Below are 25,137 nucleotides of genomic sequence, written 5' to 3' on the forward strand. Positions count from 1 at the left end.
CAGCAGTTGTATTGCTTCCATGTTAGTATGATTTAGTAATCTTCTTTCGTGTTTCAAGGCGAAATCTTGGATAACTTCGCAAATCCATTTGATTTCCAGGTCATCGTGCAGTTCTTCGTTGGTTACGTAGCGATAGGCATTGGTAATCAATCGAATAACCTTGTTACCACGTGAATAGAACACTTTTAAACTCTTACATTTAGAGAGAAAATATTGCCTCGACATAATTTCGACCGAAATGTATAATTTATTTCTCAACCTGCCCTTGTATGCTACCGGAAAAATGATCTTAGAGTATACAATTTATTTTTTCAATAAATGCCAATTCAAGTGATAAAATATAATTATTAATTTATGGATCTAGTATTATAAATAATCAACAATACTTTTCATTTGACTTACTAACTAACAAAGGCGCTTAATATGTACTGCAGTAATAATTGATAATCTACAAAAAGTCATCAAAATTATCATATCTGTTTTAAATGTGAACAATAATATTTGCTCGGTCAACAGCCAAAATATGTCAACAAAATATATGTCACGACTGAATGAAAACAAATAACGGTCTATCATTAATTCAACATTCTTTTGATAAATAAAAGTTAATATAGCTTGTATATATTGAAACAAACTGTAAAAAACATCCGATGACGCCACATGTTATTTTTAATTCAGTTACATCACGAGCATCCGACATCACAAAAGGCAACGATCTGACCATCGGTACTTCTTGTGATGCAACACTGAAAATCAGCGATCCGAACCATCTATGAAACAACCAGAAAATAGCTAGTTAGCGGTTTTAACAAAAATTCTAGTGGTGCATATCGATTTTTTTTAATGACAGAGCTGCGTTATGGTTAATTGTATATCAAACTATGTAATTTGTTCTAAAATACTTGCCTAAGACTTCCTGAAAAAAAAAGAAGAAATTGTTCAAGTCAAGTTGCTATTTATTTTTCCTACTTTTACTGCCACATAAATATAAGAAACTGTTTGATGAATTAGTAATTTCGTAATGTTAATATTAGACTATGTTGTATATTTTGTCATATAACAGGTAAATTGAAAAGTCCCCGCCCTACAATGGTAAAACACTTTTTTTTGGCAAAATTGTTTTTTTTTAATCAACATAATTCCCTTCAAGGGTGATACACTGATTATACCGACCCTCCAACTTTTCGATACCATTTATGTAGTGCGATTTGTCCTTTGCTTCAAAATAGACCTCAGTTTCGGCTATCACCTAGTAATTCGACGAAAATTTCTTCCTGAGCATTCTTTTGAGATCTGAAAAAAGAAAATAGTCGTTGGTGGTCAGATCTGGAGAATACGGTGGATGAGGAAGCAATTCGAAGCCCAATTCATGGATTTTTGCCATCGTTTTCACTGACTTATGACACGGTGCATTGTATTGGTGAAGCAGCATTTTCTTTTTCTTCAAATGCGGCCGTTTTTAGGCGATTTCGTCATTCAAACGGTCCAATAACACTGTGTAATAGTCGCTGTTGATGGTTCTTCCTTTTTTAATTTAGCCAATGAAAATTGTTCCATGCGCATTCCAAAATACCGACGTCATAACCTTTCCACCCGACTGTTGCGTTTTCGCACGCTTTGGAGCGGGTTCATCGTGTGCAGTCCACTCGGATGACTGTCGATTGGATTTTGGAGTGAAATGATGGAGCCATGTTTCATCCATTGTCACATATCGACGCAAAAACTCTGGTTTATTACGCTTGAAATCATCTTCAAGCACTGCTCCGAATCATCAACTCGTTGTTTTTGGTCAAAAATGAGCTCACGCGGCAGCCACTTTGCACAGAGCTTTCTCATACCCAAATATTCTGGAATGATATGATGTACACGTTCAATTGATATCTTTAGAGTGTCTGCTATTTCATTCAATTTCAATTTACCGTAATTCAAAATCATTTTGTGAATTTTTTTAATGTTTTCGTCGGTAACAACCTCTTTTGGCCGTCCATTGCGTTCACCATCTTCGGTTCTCATTTCACCACGTCTAAACTTCGCATACCAATCCTTGATGGTTGATTTTCCTGGGGCAGTGTCCAGAAACGCGGCATGAATCTAAGTTTTTGCTTCAACTGTATTTTTTCCCTTCAAAAAGCAATATTTTATCAACACGCCTAATTCCTTTTTATCAATTTTTTTTTCACAATAACAAAAGTTGCTTGACTCAAAATGCTATAATTCACAAACTATTGACCCGACAGCTGTCAAATTTATACACGCATCTTTTGAGGGTTAGGGCTAACTAAAAAACATATGGATTTATTTTATTAACCGACTTCGAAAAAGGAGGAGGATCTATATTCGGCTGTAAATTTTTTTTCAGGCAATTTTAATCCTCTTTTTCCTGTCCAGAACGCTCTTTGTCTTGCAGCACGGTTGGCATAAACTTCAGGTAGCATTGGATTCATTTGTTTTATTCTTAAATTAAAGTTGAAAGTAAAATTTCCCCCAAATTCGATTTACTCAATACAAATTCAAACATTTTCAACGCACTGAAAAAAGTTTTGTTCAGGCTTCGACGAATTTTTCATCTTTATTAGTTACGCTTGGTACAATCTTAATTAAAATTAATTTATTACTACTATTCATTTGTACTTGCATTAATTCACAAGCTAGACGAGTGCGAGAAAACACATCAATATGTGTTCCTCAATTATAAAATTATAATAACTTATAACTATAATTTACACTAAAGGTATACACTTTATATAAGTTCGTATGGTTTGGTTCGCTTCAATCTCCTGACATCCTGCGCGCTGTCCAGCAGTTGTATTGCTTCCACGTTAGTATGATTTAGTAATCTTCTTTCGTGTTTCAAGGCGAAATCTTGGATAACTTCGAAAATCCATTTGATTTCCAGGTCATCGTGCAGTTCTTGGTTGGTTACGTAGCGATAAGCATTGGTAATCATTCGAAGTACCTTGTTTTGACAGCGTTGTATGACTAGTTGATTTGAATTTGTAGTGCAACCCCATATTTGCAAATTGGCTTTATAATTGTCTTATAAATCAACCTCTTTGATTTTAGATTAAGTTGAGAGTATCTTCCGACTAACCAGTATAGTTGTTTTATTTTGGTTCTAATGTGTTTTGCTTCTTGTCTAACGTGATGTTACCGTCAAGATGGATTCCAAGGTATTTAGCTGATTTTACTTGAGGAATCGGGCATCCATTGAGTAATATAATTTAAGTATTTATTATTTTGCCGCAATGCAAAATTAACGTGGACAGAAGTTGAATTTTCCAATCTTTCGTCCATTTGTAGATTTTGTTGACTGCCACTTGTACTTTTGCTATTGCCCTAGGCAGATATATATCTTTTGCCATAATAATTGTGTCGTCAGCAAAAGTTCTAAGTAGTGTTCCTTTTGTTGTTGGAATGTCAAAAGTGTAGAGCAGATACAGGAGAGGTCCTAAGACGCTACCTTGTGGGACTCCAACTGAAATAGTGTTAACGAGAACGTCATTTCATGCGATACTCTAAATTTTCTTCCGAAAAGATATAACTGACTGAGCAATTGACAATAAATAGTTACGTCGTAACAATTTGCTTATCTTACAGATTAATCCCAAATGCCAAACCCGATCAAAAGCTTGTGAGACATCCAGGAATATTGCAGGGCAGTGTTTCTTTTCCTCAAATGCTTTTTCAATAGCCGCAGTTACTCTGTGCACTTGATCGATTGTTGAATGATGATTTCGAAACCCAAACTGGAAATCTCGTATTATTACAACATTTTTGACACGTTTAAATAGTAATTAGTTTCTCAAATAACTTTGATATTGCAGGTAGTAGCGAAAGAGGCCTGTAAGATTCGACTTGTTCTGCAGGTTTGTCAGGTCGACGAAATGACGTACTAAAAATTGAAACTTGTCAGTGAGGCTTCAGTATGAAGTTGATTACAAATGTACCGGATGCGAATTAATATACAGCAACACCATCTTTTGTAAATCCTTTGAATTTTTTTTTCATTAAATTATAAAAGAAAAACACTTTACAATTACAAAGTCGATAGCTCTATATTTCTGGATTTATAATGAAAAATTGTTGGTGATAGTTTTCATAGCTCTTTTTCCATTTCAATTGAGATAAATTCAAAATGTGGGTTCTAAACGCATCAATCAACCTTAATTTCGATCGTTAATCAAGTAATTAGTTTTTAATGTAAAATTGATATGTTGGCCTGTCAAAAATTCCATTGTTTGAGCCAATGTGTGAGCATTTATATTGTCCTGATGGAAAATGGTTCGCTTTTTTCCAAATTTCTGATCTTTCCAAAGACTTCCGGAAAAAAAATGATGTGCGTCCATTCAGAATATTCAAGACCTATATTGACTCAAGACCTAACCCCACTATTACTCCGAGGCGTAACCGGTAGAAAGAAAAATAACGAAAAGGCAACAAATTAAAATACTAATCTGGTTAATCATCTTGTCCAAAAATGGGGTAGCTAAGAGGTACTGAGACGTCGATTTGAAGATCATTGTGTAGCTCTTTGTTCTTTACATACCGATAGAAATTGAGCAGTTTGTTTTGGCAGTGATTATAAGTAGATTTAACGGTTTGCTAGAACTTGATATGTCAGTCTCTTTGATTTTATGTCAAGTTGGGATTATCTTTGAAGTATCTAGTACATGCAATATATTAGATATCAAAAAACGACACTGCATTCTCTCGATTCCTCTACTTTGATCGAGACGAATCCATATGGTTTCTCTTTTGAATCGTTCTCATATCAAGCTTCACCATAATACTTCAAGTTTATGTTACTCATTACCACGAAATATTACTTAATGTTATTGACTACGCAACTGACTCTTTTTTACATTATATATAGACATGTGCAACTATTCTAGACCAAGACAGTTAAAAATGACAGATTCTTCACTGCCGCTTCTTAAATTTATGTATAAAACAAAGGCTTGCAAATATGTTTATTTTAATATAGTTAGGCAGTTCTACTATAGTACAATGATGTGTTTCCTTCTATTCAAAGTGGCTAAATACAATTTATACAGTATAACCGAAAATATAACTACTTCACATAGACTATAATCAACAAAACGTTAGAAACATTAATAACATTAGAAACATTTTAAATTAAGTAGCCCACCTAATAATCTAGCCATTATCTCTACATCACCTTTTACCATTGTGATATTTAGATGTATGTAAATATTCTTAATTATGTGGTACCACCTACCTGTACATCGTAGAGCCACACTGGATGTATACCATTATTTTATTTTATTTTTAGAATTTTGTTTTTTTGTGTTTCATTAGAATAAACTATTAGTTTGATATAAGAATGAAAAATATATATTTATTTCTGTTTGCAGGCATTAAAACGGAAAGAAGAAAACAGTGAATCCGATAGGATCAGCTGTTCTACTAATCCCGAATCTCTGGGAGAGCAAAGTTGCGCCAGCAGTCAAGGTAGGTGCTACATAATTTAAATTATCATTTTACTTGTAGCATATTGTATTGTTCGGATTTATACAACCTACATTTTATGGTTAAAAACATAGCTTCATTTCAATAACCGTTGGTATCGGACTATATAAGGAATGACTTTTTTCCCAATCCAATGCACTTTTTCAGATACAATAGTTTTATACCGATGATCGGGAAATTTCGTGATAGAAATTAATGTCCGATATCAGGTCTGCCAGTCTGGCCATTTTTCGTTCAGTGCTTATTTCAGTTTAACGGTTTATTGTCAGTAGTGTTCCATTATAAGTGTTTGTTTCATTATATCAACATGACAATTCCTCGACACCTATTTTGCGACGACACTTTGGCACAAAAGTAACATTTCGAACGGGCAAAATCGTATTTCAACGTATCTCTGTTTTAATTTATATAACGCCCAATTTCCTTGCTTTTAAATAATTCGAATTGCTGTAAACATCTAGATATCTTTGATTGGTGATCCTTTTAGTAAACTAACCTGCAACTTCTTGTTTTTTATATAATTATCTTTTCACCTTCATCTATTCTGTCTTTCAATGTATAGATATTGTCTTCTGTCAATATATACAGCTTATTTCAGATAGAATATGCTCCTCATAAACTTCCACATAAATATGTTTTCTTCCTAAAGTAATAATTAAATAAACTAAAAAATAATATAAATTTAAAAAATGATGTCGTTGAAGCATAAAAAGAACTTTGATTATATGTTATCGTATGTCTAACCTCTGAAATAAAAAATAGCTGTGCGTATGAACAAATAGTATGTCCTGAAGTCACCAATAAGAACTTATTCATCCATACAGTAGTTACATGCTTAATACATTACATGCAAAGTATTATGGCAAATATGTCTTAGGGATACCAACAATGTTTTCAAAAAATATCGATATTTTTGACCTATATATCTACATATTGTTATTGTTAAACTAGAGCATTGAACATTTGAGTTTCAGATAGCCCTGTTGTAATTTTTTTAAAAGAAAATATCAATATTAATACCTCAAGTTTTTGAGTGGAGTATCGAACTTTTTGAAAAATCTACCTTCCGTTTCCAAAAAAAATTGCCTCGAAAATTTGGGTGTTGCTTTATTTATTTGTGAAATTATGTTATTTTAAATTGTGTATGTGTTGAAAATTGGGTTTTTGTTATGTTTAAATGAGATATTTTTACATAATATATAAAAGTATATATAATAAAAAATAATATTAAATAATTAAATATATATGTTTATAGATTATGTAGATATTTTTCATGTGTTACTGATCAGTCCAACCAGTCGCAATATATATTTGTTATGATATGTAAAACAAAGATCTGACATAGACACACAACAAATGAACACTAAACAGGTTTTCGCCCACACAGTATATTTGTAAACATTTCATTTGCAACAAAACAAGAACCAACACTAATTTTGTTCCGATCTATAACTACCCCGTTCCCTTACATCCCCCACCAACGCCGCAATTGTTTCGCTAATCTCATCGTATTCGTCACCGCACAATCAACCTCGGCGATACCTTAGTCTGTCATCGGACGCGGTTCGGTTAACGTCGTCGTCGGTTCGCGATTATGTCGTGTTGATTCGGTCGCGTTTTCTCCCTAATATCTTATCGCGGTTCGGTCGGCATGAGTACGTTACCGCGGATCCGTATCGAGTCCCGGGGCGGGAAATTGCGCATCAAGGCGGACACTCTTCCGAGGAAGACGGCGGTTAAGGGCTATACGAGGAAGGAGTCGGTGGCTGAACGACCAAAAACGCCAAAGACGCAACCGAAAAGCAAAAGTCTGCGGCATAACACTAGTAAGTGTTGTAAACAATGCATAATAGTCTTGTTATCTGTCCGATAACGACCGGTGATACACGAACAAAGCGATTGTTTTGGAATCAATGAACGAATTTAATTTCAATGGTATTATTTCATTAAATGATATAATCCATCACTCAAGTGGATATATTTGACACATAATTAATGTTACTTATGTATTAATGTTATGTAATTAATGTATATTAATTATCAAACATTCCGCAATAAATATTCTGGAATATAAACACAATCTTAGTGCTAGTAGAGTCTGATGCGCAATCCGTAACATTATGAATTTTATATCGCCCACGTTAATGTGCGTGCGACTATGACTGAATCAATGAATGAAGTATATATTATTTAATTAATTCATGATATTCATCATTGTTCTTAGATATTTATCGTCAAGGGTCCTAATAATCATAATTACTTTTTTTCAACCAACGTTTTTATACTTCCATGTTACAATTAATTAGTAATTTAAAATATAATAGTTTATTTTAAATGAAATTAAAAAAGTATTAAAAAGAGTGTCCATCGCCACCTAACTCTCAAATATTTTAAATTAATTTTTATTTGGAAGCAGTAACTCCTACTTCGTATGTCACAAGCTATTGGTCATACCAAAATTTCCTATTTGAGTGTTTTCGAACATTTTTTGAACAGTTTGTTCGCCAGTGATTCGCCTTACTTTAGCCACGCTTTAGATTGTTATAATGGATTAATTTTTCTGCATCAGAAATCTCTCATTTTTGTTGTAGATAGCAACAGGTCTCAAGCCACAATATAACTGGGTTTCAACTCGTAATTAGATTAATTTCGAACAATTTGCTTCATAGTTCCCAATTTCCCCATTGAGCAATTCTTTCAATCAATTTGTTCTTCATTTTGAAAACCAAAATCTTCTCTTTTTAGACGGGCTTTTGGTACGTTAAACAGTATTCATTATAAAATAGTGGAGATACAAAATTTCATTTTTAATTTTATTACTTTATTTTATATAGTATTAATTATTATTATTTGCTATTTAACCAAATAATATATTCTGAAATAAACGTTGATATAATTAAATAAATTTTACGTGGATTGTATTTTAAATACCGGGATTGTGTAAAACTGATGTGAATATCCGTTTATACTATTTAAAGATTTCGACATACGACCGCTATTTGCATTGTTTACAGTGACTTGAAGAAACTTAATCCAAATTATTTTGTAAATAACTCAACAACGCACCAATTAACTTAATTCAACTGGCCATGAATCACTAATATGAATTACCGCTTATCGATGGTTTATGGATTTATATTTTTCAACTTATTGAAAAGTTATTATTCATAAGTGCATAAGTTGTTTTTCTCATTGAAAAGTAGCATTACCGTTACTCTTTATTTTACTTATCAAAGGAAATGACATTATTATTCATTAATTTTTTTTCATTTTTCTATACATTATTTCATTTTATTTTTATTCATACATTTTTTTAGTTATATTTTAATTATTTATTTTAATTTATTTAAATATTCATGAATACAAATGATATTTGAAGCAGTTTATTAAGAGTTTTTATTTTTGTTTGTAGTATAATTAATTTTGCTTATCCGTAGGAAAACAGAAATATATCAATATTTAATAATGTATATCTATGATAACATTTTGTGAGCAACATAAAGTTCAAAATTAATGATATTTTAATTAATTGACAACACATTAATTTTTCGAAGAATCATTGAATTTCTGGAGGTTCTGTAAACACTCCCTTTTTCAATTGTCACTTATCTGTAGAACCTTATTGATTGCGTTCTATCTGGTCATATCATGTTTTACCAAGCCTTGTTTAATTGCTGTTACATATATTACTTTAGCAACGTTTTATTTAATAAATTTGTCATGAATGACATTAGTCCTCACTTAGTATTCTATCTTAAAAACCTTTTCCATAATAAGGGGCAATTTTGTTTATCCTTTATTGAGTTATTTGCATGCTGTTATATTTAATCTTATCGTATATCCTTTGAATAAAACATAAAAATAACTGATCAAACAATCAGTGCAATATAAAAAGCTACTATTTGTGTTAAATTTATAAATATTAAGTATCCCATTCAATATCAATATTCTCTTCGTCTTTGTACTATGCGAGTTTATCATTATTCGAAACATTTCGTGAGTTCTGCGATTTTTTTCATGACACTTTCCGTTTTGTTTGCTATCAGTAGTAAGTGTTTCAAGTAGCAAAATGTCCAGGTTTCTTTCCTTGTTTAATTGGTGTTACATATATTATTTTAGCAACGTTTCAATTAATAAATTTGTCATGAATCACGTTAGTCCTCACTTAGTTTTCTATCTAAGTAATAAGCTACTATTTCTGTTAAATTTATAAATATTAAGTATCCCGTTCAATATCAATATTCTCTTGGTCTTTGTACTATGCGAGTTTTATCGTTATTTGAAGCATTTCTTGGGTTCTGCGATTTTTTTCGCGACGCTTTCCGTTTTGCTATCAGTAGCAAGTGTTTCAAATAGCAATATGTCCAGGTTTCCTATAAAATTTTACATGCCATGTTTGTCTCATAACAAAACAAGGTCTCTCAAAAACGAAGACTTTATGCAAACTAACAAAAACAAGCAGCAATTGAAATACAATCTTTCAGACTAACCAGTGTCGCTTATACCACTTTGGTACACGCTGGTTCATTTGCAGTATCATATTTATTAGCAATGTCGCCATTCATTATAGTATAAATTCGAAATTCCTTGCATAATAGAGGTCTACAAAAAAATGTTTAGGTTTTGTGACGTAATATTTATGTTTTTGGATGTGCTAAATCCGAAAGTAACTTCCTATTGTCATATGACGATGTATTTCTTGACAGTTTGGGTAACTATGTTAAAGAAGCTATTACATTAAAGTAAAAGAGAATAGACTCGAAAAATATTATTTCATTTACATTAATAATACAGTACATACCTTTTACCTATTTACTATCACACTCTAACTTTTTAAACCTTTTCTTTTTCCCAATGAGGCTCCTCTTTGTACATTTTCACTTTTGAGAAAAACCTGGAAAAGCTCTCTGTAGCGTCCAACTCTAATCTGATATCATTGAGACGCTCTATTTTCCTTGGTATATTGTCTCTATCTCTTTAATGTAATGATTGAATGAATGATACCTTGCTCTTCACTCTCATCTCCCAATTTTTGCGGAAAATAATCGACCTGGGAATAAAGAAAATGCCCTTTATACTCATTGTGCAACCTAAACCTTGAAATACTTTTTGCATTCCTTTGGCGATTTGCTTATAGTTACAGTCTTCTGTTTGCTTCTGATTGATTGCCTAAAAATTTTGCTATGTCGTCTTTGAAAGCAATCCACCTTTCTTTTTGAGCATCATCATGATGATGATGAATTGTAGGTCAGTCATAAGCCGTTTTAGGGTATATTATGTGGGCTCGGTGAATGGAGGTAAAACGAAATGAAACAGTGATGTTTACATTATGTGACCGTTATTTATTAAAGTAATGTGAACATACAAGTGGTAAATAAAAAGGCTGGCAGCTGTGTTACCTGAGAACGAGGCTTGGGCAGTCGATGGTGCCACGTCAAAACCAAACGATGGTCGTTTACTGAATGAATAAAAATACCCTTCAATAATCTCCCAGATAAACGTCTAGGGGTTGCCAGGTATTCGTTGTCGTCTTTTAGTTGGCGCTGCTGGCACCCCGCCCGTGTTCAACACCTGGGATTATATTTCTGGGTATTTTGTAGATCGTTATTCCACGATGTAAAATTCGACATGCCTCAAGGTCGCTACACCGTATAATGTCTGGTCCGACGAAAACATCTTCCACCACCTTTGCTTCTGAAAGGCCTGAAAATTAAAACTATATATTTGAAGCATTCTCCATCTTTGGGTGTGATTTTACAAATTTTTTTATCAGTTCCAGCTTTATGCACAATGGTGGTAAAAGAACTTTATGTAGATGTACCAATGTTTCTTGGAGGACGTTCTTTTCGCCAACTTTCAGCTTTTCCGATGGCGAGCTCTTTTTGGTCCAGTGATTCGGTCTCTGCTATTCCATAGAGACAAAGAGCAAGGGAATTTGGTAAACCCGACTTGTTGTACGAGCAACGTGCACAACATTTTCATTCTTCGCAAAACCAATTCCAAGTTATTGCGAACTGCCACAATAATCCAGACATCCTGGAATGTTTTGCATATTCGTTTTCAAAGAAAACTTTCTACAAATGATGCTTTAAAAAGTCTGTTTATTACGGAATATGTACAGGTACTAAATTTTATTAATGCAAACTATATATAAGATATTTAATATTCCACATTTCTTTCGAAGTAATGAGACTCTATTTCAAGTTCAGCTCTTTTAATGCATCTCAGATCAAACTAAGTGGAATAAACGGCTTGTTTTATTAGTTTCGGTAATAAAATGCATGATGCATAGTCTATTTAATGATCGGTTCAACGATCGGTTTATAATTACCTACAAATTACAATGAATTGTTCGCCTATTACAAGTATCAGCCAAGTTCAAAGGTCTTGTACAACTAAACTAGTTTAAATTAACTTAAACAAAATCGTTTTTTTTAATTATATGTAATTATTAATTGCTATACCTATTATTCGGTCAAGCAACATATTTTTGCTTATGTTTTCCTGTAGGACCGTATTTTCTGCTCTTCATCCGGTCATTTTATCGTTTACCGTTCTTTATTTAATTGCTATTAGATAAACTCGTGTTATTTTTAGTAACGCCTCAAGCAATCGATTTGTCATATGAGTGAACATCACTAGTTCTCACATTCTTTATATATTTTTTAACATAGTAAGCATGTTTTTCTCTTTAATTTTTACGATAACTGTTCTTTTCGCCATCATAATGTTTATATTTTTTATAGCTGTTGGTAACTGAATACAAACATGTAGCTGATCATAACAATATATCTATATTTTTGTATCTGTTGACTATATTAAAAAGTAATTGATTTGAACAATAAGCACCTAAGAAAATAATTTATAATGTTATTGTTAAATAACGAAGAATAAATCATTGATCATTTGAAACAATGATAGAAAAATCTAATGATAATAAATGATAATTAATATGCATTCCATATTATATGACAATATTTTTGTTACTATTGACAGTAACACTTGACTTGGAGTGGTAATTATGGAGGTAGTTCTTTTAAAGGAAAGACATATAAATGACCAAAATAATCAGGTAGTCACATATTTTACTATACGGAGTCAATTGTTATTTTATTTTTGTTAATAATTATAGAGTTCCATTAGTTGTTTAACTGAATAACAATAATGTACAAAACTAACTTCTATATTAACAATGGATAGTTAGAAGGTATTTAGTATTTATAATATTTATAATTTTTAATTGATGTTGCGATTTGTTTGACATTAGAACAATTAAGAAAAATTCCTGATCCATAACATTTATTGTATGAAGACCCAACAAAAACACAAAAGCAATTAGCAGAAAAGTTAAATATGTGCCGATTCGCAATTTGTGTACGATTACAAGCGATGGAAATCAAAGAAGATGGATACCAAATGAATTGAATGACACAAAATTAAAAAATCATAAAATTGTCAGTAAAATGTTGCTTCAAATGTAAGAACGGAAGTCGTTTCTGCATCAAATTTTAACGGGTGATGAAACAGGGATTTATTTAGAAAATCTGATGTGAAAAAGACCCTGATTATGCTATGCCACCATGCTCGCCACCACTCCCATACTCTGTATCTGATGAGGTCTGGTTGCTGACGGATATTATAAGCAGTTGAAAAAACAAATGTTCAATTTGAACGAAAATCGTCTGTATTCAAATGTGCTCGCTCAATATGATGATTTGGCAGCATAATAACAGGAAACAGCAAAATCAGTCAAAGGTGTTGAAATCGCTTTGTTGATTTCGAAATTAAAAAATATTGTTTAAGATATGGTTTAGCTCTAAACACAAACATGTTTTTTGGGATGTCATCGAGAAATTGCCTGGCAGATGTACGAAATGTATCTATTGTTAATAATGTGTTTTCGAACGAAGAAAACTGGAAATGAATTACCAACGCACCTGGTATTTACTAACAAGCGGAGCGATATTCCGGGTATTCTGAAAACCTGAATAAGGGTCTTAAAATTAATTAAACATTACTACTAGCATTAGCCTGCATCAAAACAAGTAAGTTAAAGAGAAGTTTTTACCCATTGAGTGTCCAAACCTATTTGAGATTCAGAAAATTACATAAAAAGTGATGTGATTAATACAAAAGCAATCTTATTCATGAATTGACCTCATACTGATGAAACGACAATGAACAATTACTACTGCAAGCCTTGAAGGTCTTTTTTATTTTCTGTATATATAACTGCATCTAGAAAATTCGTAAAAAAATATTTGGTTTGTAAAAGTATTTTTTTAATACTATGCAGCCTTTTACGTTGCTTAAAAGTCTGAAGTATTACGAAAATTTGACAATCGAATTACGAAATATTGAAGCAGCATCCCCCTTATTTCCAGATCTTCGTCTGCTTCACAAAAAAAATCAATTCGCAAATATAGATCTTAATTTTTCATAAAAAGCTACTAATAAAATATGTTCGTAATATTTCATACCGAAAGTTGGCTTTATCTTATCAAACATAAAATTAAACTTACTTAATAACGTTTGTTTGAACAAATAATATGAGCTAGTGAATAGTGAAATTACTTTATTGAGATCTGTCACGGAGCCGTCCATTTAGTCTGAGGTGTATTAATCGATACACATCGATATTATAGTAAAATTGTTATACGTTTGAGTAAACTAGTAAACAATAATTCTTATCTAAAATGATAACGAATATTCCCAGCTCTAGATAATGAGACTGGAATGTTTTAAAGCTACACGTTTTTTCTTTCGCAATAATAAAAACACATTTACTGTAAAATGACTCATTACTTTTACTACCGAGTCACTTTTTAAAGTTCGGAAAGATATAATAAACTGAAGCGACTAAATAGGTGTATGACGGAACAGTTCAAACTTCATAATTTTCACGGTCACAGTTTGTGATTATTCTAGGCAAGAATGTAAAATCCAACAAGGAAAATGATCACAGTCACGCTAGTAATCAGGCTGGGAAGACCGGATGTCTTCTGAGATGATTTCTAAAGTTGGTCACTGGCCAGTCAGTAGGCTTAATGCTGAGGATCGTGGTTCGCAGTCCACGTTAAACTTTAGGTCCAGTCCAGATAAACCCATAATTGGTTAAAGGAGGTTTTAAAATATATATAAAAAAAATTATTTGATTTACCAAAGTTTGCTAACTCACGCGCATATAGTTTAGCAATTGTCCAATTTCAGTGCGTGGATATTGTTCATTATTAGTTTTGATTGGTCTTACAATCTTGCTTAAACATTTCTACCCAATATTTTATTGTTACCACATTTAAACATATACATGCCGAAGTGCCTATGGGTGTGTTTAATTTCTCAACAGTTACACGTAAACAATATGAACAGCCTATTTAATATATTTATAACGTTTTTATTGAATGATACATTAATTTGAACAAACGTGACATTGCATTATTATCATTCACAAGGAGAAACGGATTTCTTCGTCATTCGATTAATAAAGCACGTACTACCAGATTGTTTCAATTTTACGAGGGTTATGCATTATTATCATTCACAAGGAGAAACGGATTTCTTCGTCATTCGATTAATAAAGCATGTACTACCAGATTGTTTCAATTTTACGAATATATAAGCGAGCATTCTTTTTTTTTTTCATCCATTGTCATATATCGATGCAAAAACTCGGGTTTATTACGCTTAACCATCTTCAAACACTGCTCCGAATCATCAACTCTTTTTTTCTCAATTGTGAGTTTTCTCATACCCAAATATTCGTGAATAATATGATGTACACGTTCAGTTGATATTTTTAGAGGGTCTGCTATTTCATTCATGTTCAGTTTACGGTCATTCTAAATCATTTTATGGATGTTTTCGTCGGTAACAAACTCTTTGGTCGTTCACTGCGTTCACCGTCTTCGGTGCTCATTTCACCACATCTAAACTTAGCATACCAATCCTTGATTGTTAATTTTCGTGGGGCAGTATCTGGAAATTCGGCATCAAGCCAAGTTTTTTCTTTTGTATTTTTTCCCTTCAAAAAGCAATATTTTATCAACACGCGAAATTCAAAGTTGCTTCACTCAAAATGCTATAATTTACAAACTAATAGTCTGACAGCTGTCAAATTTATACACGCATCTTTTAGCGTTAGGGCTAAGTAAAAAACATATGTATTTAATTATAGTAGCGCCATCTATGTGTCAGGCCGGGGACTTTTCAATTGACCTGTTAGGTAAAAATATAATTCCGCGAAGCCTTAATGTCTTCTCCACAGAAGCTTCGCTTGTTAGGAATCACTGGTATCATGTAATTTAATGATATCAAAAATAACAATAGAGAATGTAATAGAGAAGGGTCAACCCTCTAGAAAAAGTGATTTCGAGAAAACCGCGTCCAAAGTTTCGTTTTTAGATTTTGCGCCACTAAAACAGATATACCTCCGAAAATGTTTCTTTTTATTATTATTGTACTGTAATTGCCCCAATTTTCTTCCTTATTTTATCAGGGATCTAGCATGAAACATCAAACACTTTACAAAGTAATATTCACGAAATGATAACACTATACAAATTATAACAGATAACTGGCTGTACGAAACCTGAATTCGGTCGAATAAAATTATGAATCACATGTTGTCGGAAGCTCGAGGATAGCACACCTTAATTTGATAGCGCCCACGAAAAAAAAATTGTTAAATATTACGAAAATAATAAGCGCCGACCGGCTTGATTAGCCTTGACATTGATTTTAATCGTGATGGTTGTATAAGCACATATTTTCAGTGAAAGTAGTAAGATAGTTTCTTTGTCTTGATTTGTTTAGAAGCGAGCAAAGGATTGATCATTGGAACTAGATCAAATATAATGTTTATACTCAGTGCTCTACAACCGATGGGGAGACCCACATCAGGAAGATTCCCGTTCGTACAGTTTCGATAGTAACAAAATTTTGTCGAATAGCTATGTTAACAGTCATATATCATATATAAAACAGACAATAACGAATCTAATCTTGAGAGCATTGTCGATTGTTTTCTATGACCTTGCGCCTTTTCTCTACCAACTAATGTCATCGCTAAAGAATTTTGCTTTGGTTGGCTTGGTTGAGATGTAACGTCTTGAACTGCGATTATTGTTATTTATGTTTTAAGCCTAATGACGAAAAGACAGTACTTTATTAACGAAAATAACTTGTTTAGTATTCTCCATGATGGATGATCACTTGATTGAGGTACACCCGAAACCATGTTTTTTGAATGTTTCTTTATTGTTTTGAAAATAACAAATACAAAAGTAGTGTTACTCTTAGCATAATAACAAACGTATGAATAGAATATCATGAAATTTCTTAAAAAAGTGGTGGATGCAATAAAACTAAAGACATCTGTGTGTTAGGGCCGGGAGTTTTCAGCCCATGTGTTATATACTTTTTTTTATTGTACCCACAAGCCAAATATTAGAAATATTAAAATTACAGTTGTGAGTGGTAGATACCCTATACATTTTAGAAATTACTATGTTTTCTGTAACTTATTAGAAAAATCCAAAACACACGTGATGATTTAAGTTGTATATAATTATAAAATACACTAAGAAATACAGCCGAGCTAATTTAAATTAGTGTAACCAGAATTAATTGAGCAAAAGTAATATAACAATTAGGGGACATCTTTATTTCACACACATTGCATATACATTCATCACACATTATTTGATTTTTTTTAATATGACGTATTTGTTATTTTTTACGTAATTTTTCAAGTTCTAGGCGTTTTCTTGCCGCTTGAACCGTCTTGTCATTTTATTTTTTACAGTGTCTCGTTTAATTGCTATTCCATATATTATTTTAGTAACGCCTTGGAATGGATTTATCATAGAATGTACTTTACGGGTTGCTACATCATTTTCCATATTAAGGGCTTATTCTAGTCTAGAAATTGGAAAAAATTGGAAAAATTTTCTTCATATTTTCAAAGCTTAGCCCTTTAAGAATGAAAAGAAATTATTTTCGAACATTTAACTGTTTGAGCGGCATCTGAAAATGAAATGAAGAACGTATTTTGCTTGAAACTAGTTTTTTCAGGGCGGTTAACATGATATTTTCAAGTTCTGCTGAGCCCAATTACTTGAAATTTGATGGGCACCTTCTCTATGCATTATCACTATTTAGTCAATATTTAAATTTCGGGAATAGGAAGAAAAACAAATAATTAAGCTGCGAATATATTTTTATTGTTTTTCAAAGTACTCTCCACGATGATCGTTTTCCTTAAACCAATTTGCAAAGCATTTATTCACCGAATGAGATATCTTCAAAACATGATTTTTGACTTCTGGCGATGAAAATCGTTAACCAAGTTTATTCTTCACAGATGGGAACAAAAAGAAGCCATTGGGTGCCAAATCAGAGCTGTACGGCGGATGACCCATCAATTCGATGTTTTGAGTGCTCAATTGCATTGTCATGATGAAGAACAATCCGGCGTCTCTTGTTTGTTTTCATTAATTCATCGAAGACTTCTGGCAAACCAATCAGAATTTACTGTTCTACGATCCTCTAGAGGCACTGTTGCAATATGACCAGTTTTCCCGAAGAAACGGGTCACCATTTTCTTTGAAGTGCTTCGTGCGGAAACAACTTCTGTTGGATTTGGTTCATCTTGGAACACCCGTACAGTCGACTGCTGCTTACTTTAGGGCTCATACGAATATATCCAAGATTCGTCACCTGTCACGATTTTATAAATGTCTTTCGAAGCACCGCGATTGAAGTTCTTAAACATTTCTTTGCACCAATCGACACGAGCCTTTTTTGAACGATTGTCAAATTGTGTGGGATCCAACGCGAACATAACTTTCGCACAGCTAAGTGTTCATGTAAAATCGCATATATGTTGGTGAAACTAATGCATCAATCTCACAATAGGTGACATGACGATCTTGCTTAATCATTTCGAACACAGCATCGATGTTTTCTGGCGCAACAGCTGATTTTGGACGACCACGATTGAATTCACTAAACCAGCGATACATGGTGGTTTTTTGATGGAGCTTCATCTCCAAAAGTCAAATTAAGTTGATTGATGTACTTTCGTCGAGATAATCGACGTCGAAAATCGTAAAAAATCATCGCACGAAAATGTTTTATAGAGTCTGTGCCCTCAAAAGTGTCAAACTTTACGATGGAACCGTCAGATTGCCAATTCCCGAAATATAAATAGTGGCCCTCGTATATATATATATGTATATATATATATATATATATATACAATATAATTATATTATTTTTACAATTTTGATTGAGGCTCTGATTGACGTTCTGATTGAGGTACATGTAAAGCCGGACCAAATCATGGCTATACGGAGGATGTATATCATTTGTTCTTTCAGTCAGTCAAATAGGTGATTGTTGCGGCGATTTTTATGATGAAGAATGATCCTTCGTTGTCGCTTCTTTATTCGTTTTTCACAAGGCACTCCTGGTACACAAATGGTTGTATACCACTCAGAATTCATCATATTGCGTTTCCCTAACGGTACATTCACTGTATATCCAGTTATTCCTAAGAAAGAAGCGATAATTTGCTTTCGAATCAATTTTGTTGGATTTAGTTCATCTTGGGAGATTTATAAATCAATTATAGTTTGGTTTGGAGCCCATAGGCGTAAATCCTCAGATTTATCACCTGTGTAGATGTTATATACAATTTTTGGTACACCGCGATTTTATTTCTAACTATTTTTCACCAACCGACACGAACATCTCTTTGAAATTTTATCAAATTATGCGAGATCCAACCTGAACGAATCATTTCTCTACAAATCTTTTTCACAACTAAGGGTTCATACAAGATTTTTTTACTAACATTTCACAGTGCCCAAAGGTGGAGCTTCATCGCCAAAAGTCTATGAAAGTTGATAGATACATACAAAGTATCACACGAAAATATCCACGAGTTTTGTTTTTCACAACGTCACATTTTAGTATTGCTAAGGCTCAAAATATAAATGCTGCAGTGACCTGAGCAAAATATAATTCTACAAATGGCACTAACTCTAATAAATAGGACGCGTGCGAGATAACTTCCGATTCTAAATTCGAGTTCAACTTCAGGTTCCTGCAATAACATAAGGTCAAACGTTAATTTGTGTTTTCTTGCTAGGAAAGTAGTACTTTCTAATCAAGCCCTTCCCTCACTTTGTCCAATTCTTCTGCTCTGCAGAGCTAGGCCTAAAACATCCTTTGCTTGTATATGCATATGTTTAAAATAAAATATGCAGTCAGATGGTAGATTACGTGAATAAAATAGAAGTAATCCACCCCAGTCAGGCACCAGTTTTAAATTAATTGTGATGCTATAACAGTAAAATGCCTCAAGTTAGAATCCTACAACCGATCTAATTTGATTCTTACAGATAATAAAATAGACAGAAGTTTTCTATAGTAACAATTATTGCCCTGAATCTAATCTAAAGTTGTAGCAATTGGTCTCAATACTTCAATAAACTCTTCCAAACATTCTAGTTCTCTGGCCGAGAAAGTGTTAGTCTTACTCAACTTATCAAAGATGTTTCTACTCATAAATATTTATACTTCTCATAAGTATTAGTGATTGAATTACAAATACCAAATATGTATTTGTATTTTAAAAAATAATTCAAATACTATTCAATCATAGGCTGGTTTTGTAGCGCACTAGTTTCTCTGGGGCGACAGGACGATCCTCCTGCTGTTGCGATATCCATTGGTTTGAATCATGCTGGGGCATGGATATACTTTTTGTTTGCGATTTTAAATGTCTTTAAAGGCAACAATGGAAAATCCAATAAGAAATAGTCATCTAAGCCACGTCAGTAACCAGGCTGTGTAAGACCGGATGTCTTCTGGGATGGTCTCTAAGAAGACACGGGCCAGTCGATAGACTTAATGCCAAGGGCCGTGTATAATATAAAAAAAACATTAATGGATTAATGGAGGGGACCCTTTCTTAAGAGGATACCCTTTTGGAAATCTAGGATTTTCTACATTTGAGATTATCGTAAAAATATGTTTCAATTGCCATCGATCATATATCATTGATTAGTGTTTGAAATGTATATTAATACATTTGCTTAAAAAACATGAAACATCAATAAGATCTAATATAAATTATAATTGAAGTGTTAAGATTCATTATTGACATGAATCTTTTTTGATAGTAAAAATTCGGTAAGAAAGTTTAGTTACCAATTTCACGATTTCTTTGATTTTAAATATCTAGAGTAGATAGTATCTATCTAGATGTTATACTATAATTAGATTTTGTGGTAAGAGCAATTACTATTAAACCGCAACTGACTAAAATATATTTTTTAAATATTTCATACAGTTTGTATTTAATTGTAGCTGTATTTTTAGATATAACAGTAAGTAAGAATACTTTCTGTGAATTTTTTTTAAATATATTCCTTTTTATTAAGTTCTTAACAGAAATGTGAAATGTTTTTTAGAAAAAAAACACAAGGATAAGCTCCCAATTTTTCTTTTTTTCTTTTAAAATTGTTTCTCATTATTGCTACTAGAATGTGAATTGATCAGTCTTGTTTATGGTATTATGTTATTCCTAAAAAATAAGTAATGAACATAAATTCAATCCAATCCAATGAATTTTTTAAGTAATTATAATGTTCAACAATTAAATATAAATTATTCATTTCCTTGTATTTTAATGTTTTTTCGGAACAAAAAAAAAACAGACAGATCATAAAAAACATTTTAAGATACTTTATTATTTCTTAATAAAGTAAAAATGTTATTAACAATTTTCACAAGATATATTGATACTCATTTATAACTTTCTTCTTTTTTGTATGCTTTAAGCTAGTAGTTATTATTGATACCATAACACAAAATAAATTGATTTTGTGTTAATTGTTATTTGTTTTCTCTGTTATTAAAAGGAAGTAACGTTTTACGACTTCTCATATGAATTAACCTCAATGTTTTGTCTCCTGGATGAGTTTATAATAGAAATTACTCGAAACAATTGTATACGTTCAAGCTATAAAAGTACAATAAAAAACATACCCAATTATGTACTGTACGTACCAAGCGGATGGTACTGTGAATCATTTTGGTTTTGATTTTGATATAACAATGAAAATCACACGGTGCTAGTTCATAGTAATTTTTCACTATGAAAATAATGTCGTATATTGGCACAAATTTTGTTGCACACTTTCACATATCTAGACATTTTATTATTTATTTAATATAACTTCTCAGTTTATTTAATATCATATGGGGTTAACATGTTAATTGATGAGGTAGCCGTAGCAATTATGCTTCAAGATAAGTAAGTTTTATGAATTACACGACTGCAGGCATCGACTTAATTAATCACTTTTCTTAAACCTTATTTAAACTGTATTTTGCAAAACAGAACAAGGAGAATAGTAAGTACGAGTCTTTAAATTAAATTTAAGTTTTAAAAGCGATGACACTGAATACAAAAAGCGTTTTGAACAGCCAAAAGAATTTTGAGACGAGGATTTGACGGTATTACTCGATAAAAACATTAGTGGGGATGGCTATCGACTACAATTGATGCGTGTAAATGCGAGCAAAGACACAACAATGATATTCTTCAGCATAACAGGGCCCTACCATATGTTGCAAAACCAGTGAAAACATACTTAGAAACACTAAAATAGGAAGTATTACCCTAGACGCCGTATTCTCCTAACCTAATTGTTCCGATATATGAGCCGAAAAATAGGTCGATTCTTAGATAGCCTCAAAAGATCCATCGTAGTTTGGAGCTGGAATTCGTAAATTGTTTGAAAAATTGGAAAAATAGCGATTATCGATGGACAAAAATACTTAAATATTAATATATATTGTACCGATTTTTCACAATAAAGTTTCATATTTAAAAAAAAAACCTTAAAATTAATTCATAGACCTAATGGTAATGTAGGAGTAACTTGCATACTTTAGTATGTATGTATGCGTAAGTATTGACGTACATTTTCTTTAAAATATGTTTTCCTTATTAAATTATTAGTTTTTAAAAATAAGCATTTAATGACCTCAATCTTCTATAATATTTAAACCAAACGAATTAATAGCATTAAAAGGAACTAAATTATTATAATAGTACATCAATCAAATAAAAATTAGAATGTATTTAAATATATTCAAGTGTCAAGGAAGTTTTTTGAAATTTCTGATGAGAGCTAATTTAGGAATAGTTGTGGATTGAAGACTTTTGTGATAGTTTTTCTATTTATTCGTTTTATGTTCCCGATTATAGCGACAATTCAAGGTCACAGGAGGACAAGTACTAAAAATTCAGTTTATTCATCATTGTTTAATCATTATCATCACAGTTAGGTCGTAATCTACAGATTTCAAAATTGTAATGATGACTTCATCGCGTGTACATAGTTTCTTTGGTCGCGACAGTGATTGATAAACTCAACCCGTATAATGGCATTATAACGGAAGATTTGCTACTCAAGTATTACAAATCAACGAAAAAGGGAGGTAGAGTATTTTTACCATGGGATGGATTCGAAGCAAACCATACTGGTTTGTTAGTTGCGGTAACAATGTTAATTAAAAAAGTTTTTTTATTATCGCATTGTCCAAGTTTTGAAGGGTTTGAAAAGTATTCGTTTTGTTGAATTAAAAGTTTCAAATTTTGTTAATATTGGTGTTGCATAATGAGTATTTGTCTTGACAAAAAAACATGTTTGTATTTTTTCATTTTTGGACCTTATCAGCTGGATATACGTTATCCAACATTTTTCGATCTAACATACAATATTTCTACTCCTTCAAAGTAATAGCAATATCCTCATCATTTTTTTTACTTATTGTTCCTTTCATCAAGCTTGGAAATAGGTAATAAGCCTTAGGTGTTAAATTAATCCAGTATAGTTTTTTTATTAATTACATCTACATTAGATATGCTTAGTGCAATATTAATTTATCAATTTAATTTATTACTATTCTTCAGTTGTAACACTATACAAATTTATGTGGTTTGGTTCGCTTAAACAACGCAATCTTCCAACTTCTTGCGTACTGTGAGGTAGCTATATTGCTTCTACGTTTCTGTGGTTTTGTAATCTTATTTAATATTTTAAAGCAAAATATTGGGCATTTTCATAAATCCATTTGATTTCAAGGTCATCGTGCAGTTCTTCGTTGATTACGTAACACTTAGTATAGTGGACAGGAATTCTTCTTAACTTAAACTGGTGATAGTCCAATGATTTTCCTCAAAAATATTTTAACACTAGAAAAATGTATCAAAAGTTAGGAACGTACTACATCAAATGCAGCCTACTTTAATTAGTGCGGATAAAATACATTTTAATAAAGAAATGAAAATTGTAACGGAAAATGTAATATCTGGAATTTTTTTATTAACGTAAAAATTCAAAAAAATCTACAAAAAAAGAAAGGACAATAATATATTGATGCATTATGTACATAAAACTAGTAGAAGTAGGGTTGAAATAATCGATAGAGCAACCTGTGTATGAAGTAAACTAAAATCGATGATATGCGTCATCGAATTGGCGTTGTATAATGCATAAACTTAACTACAAGGATAAACAGTGGTTAGACACTAATAGAATTGTTTTCTATGAGGAACAAGTAAATAAAAATTATAAAAATTAGTTATTAACTAATTGCTAGGTATAGCATTTAATTTGTGTAAAAGAATCTCTCGGTTATTTATATATTCTTATATAAATATTCTGCAGTCTTTTCTGAGGAAGTTACTATAATGTTTTGTAATTTAATTTTGTCATTCATTCACTTCAGTCACTTTTTTATTAAACTTATTTTCTAACTCATCATTTATCTTTTGCATCATTTTTCGCCAAATTACGGCTATTCGAGTAAACAAGAATGTTTCTACTTTTTTTTTCACATTTGTGAGTTCTAGTAGTACTGGTATATCAAGTCAAAAAAAAATTGTTTCGAAAAAAAGACGTTTAGTTTCGTTCTTAGATGCCGCGTCACTAAAACAGCTTTATCTCTGAAATTGTTTTAAATTTTGACAAGTCCTCGTATGGGCACATTCTTAAAGGGTTAAACTTTGACATATGAATTGTTTTCCTTTTCAAAATTCTAGGCTAAAATATCCCTTTGACCAGTTAATCTAATCCAAATAAGCCCTAGTGGGTAAAAAAGAAACTAAAACATAACAAAAAATTATTAGTTCGCTTTTCCTTATATGAAAAATGACTTATTACAATTTATAAATTAATTATATTATTATTTAAAATATTATATTTAACTGAATGTCAAAATATATTCATCAACAAGTTAAACCTTTATTACACATTAACAAAAACAAAGCTAAACTAAGGGTTAAGTAAAATAGCAAGTTTACAAGAAGGTTGAAAATAGCACCTAAATAATTGTCATGTATCTACCGTTCTTGCACCCGCAGATGTTTTAGTAGGCAATATAATTGGTAGGTCATGTAAATATTAGATTAGAAGAATTGAAATGAAGTTAGCTCTCTATTAGTTCTAATTATAATTATTTTAATGTCAGTGTCAGTCATTATTCGGTCGATATAAGAATAAAGTTCGGTGGTGTATAAAATAAATCCTGTGCGAAAGGCTAGACAAATACATTTTTATTTCAGTT

At 31.9% G+C, this 25,137-nt stretch overlaps 1 protein-coding gene across 26 annotated transcripts in view; it reads left to right on the forward strand.

Annotated features, from left to right (window-relative positions):
• The window catches only part of scrib (scribble planar cell polarity protein), a 163,712-nt gene that overhangs the window by 81,932 nt on the left and 56,643 nt on the right, over window positions 1–25,137 (forward strand). For all 26 annotated transcript variants that reach the window (XR_013004289.1, XR_013004290.1, XR_013004288.1 and 23 more), the window contains one exon: window positions 5,376–5,472. Coding sequence is in view for 20 of the 26 variants with exons in the window: in XM_076395062.1 (XP_076251177.1) it covers window positions 5,376–5,472 (97 nt within the window). In the remaining 6 variants the exon portion in view is untranslated. The remainder of the gene's footprint in view (window positions 1–5,375; window positions 5,473–25,137) is intronic.

Source organism: Rhynchophorus ferrugineus, unplaced genomic scaffold (assembly GCF_030347505.1).
Source record: "Rhynchophorus ferrugineus isolate W39M unplaced genomic scaffold, kcgeb_rfMv2 rfM2, whole genome shotgun sequence".
Lineage (NCBI taxonomy): Eukaryota > Metazoa > Arthropoda > Insecta > Coleoptera > Curculionidae > Rhynchophorus > Rhynchophorus ferrugineus.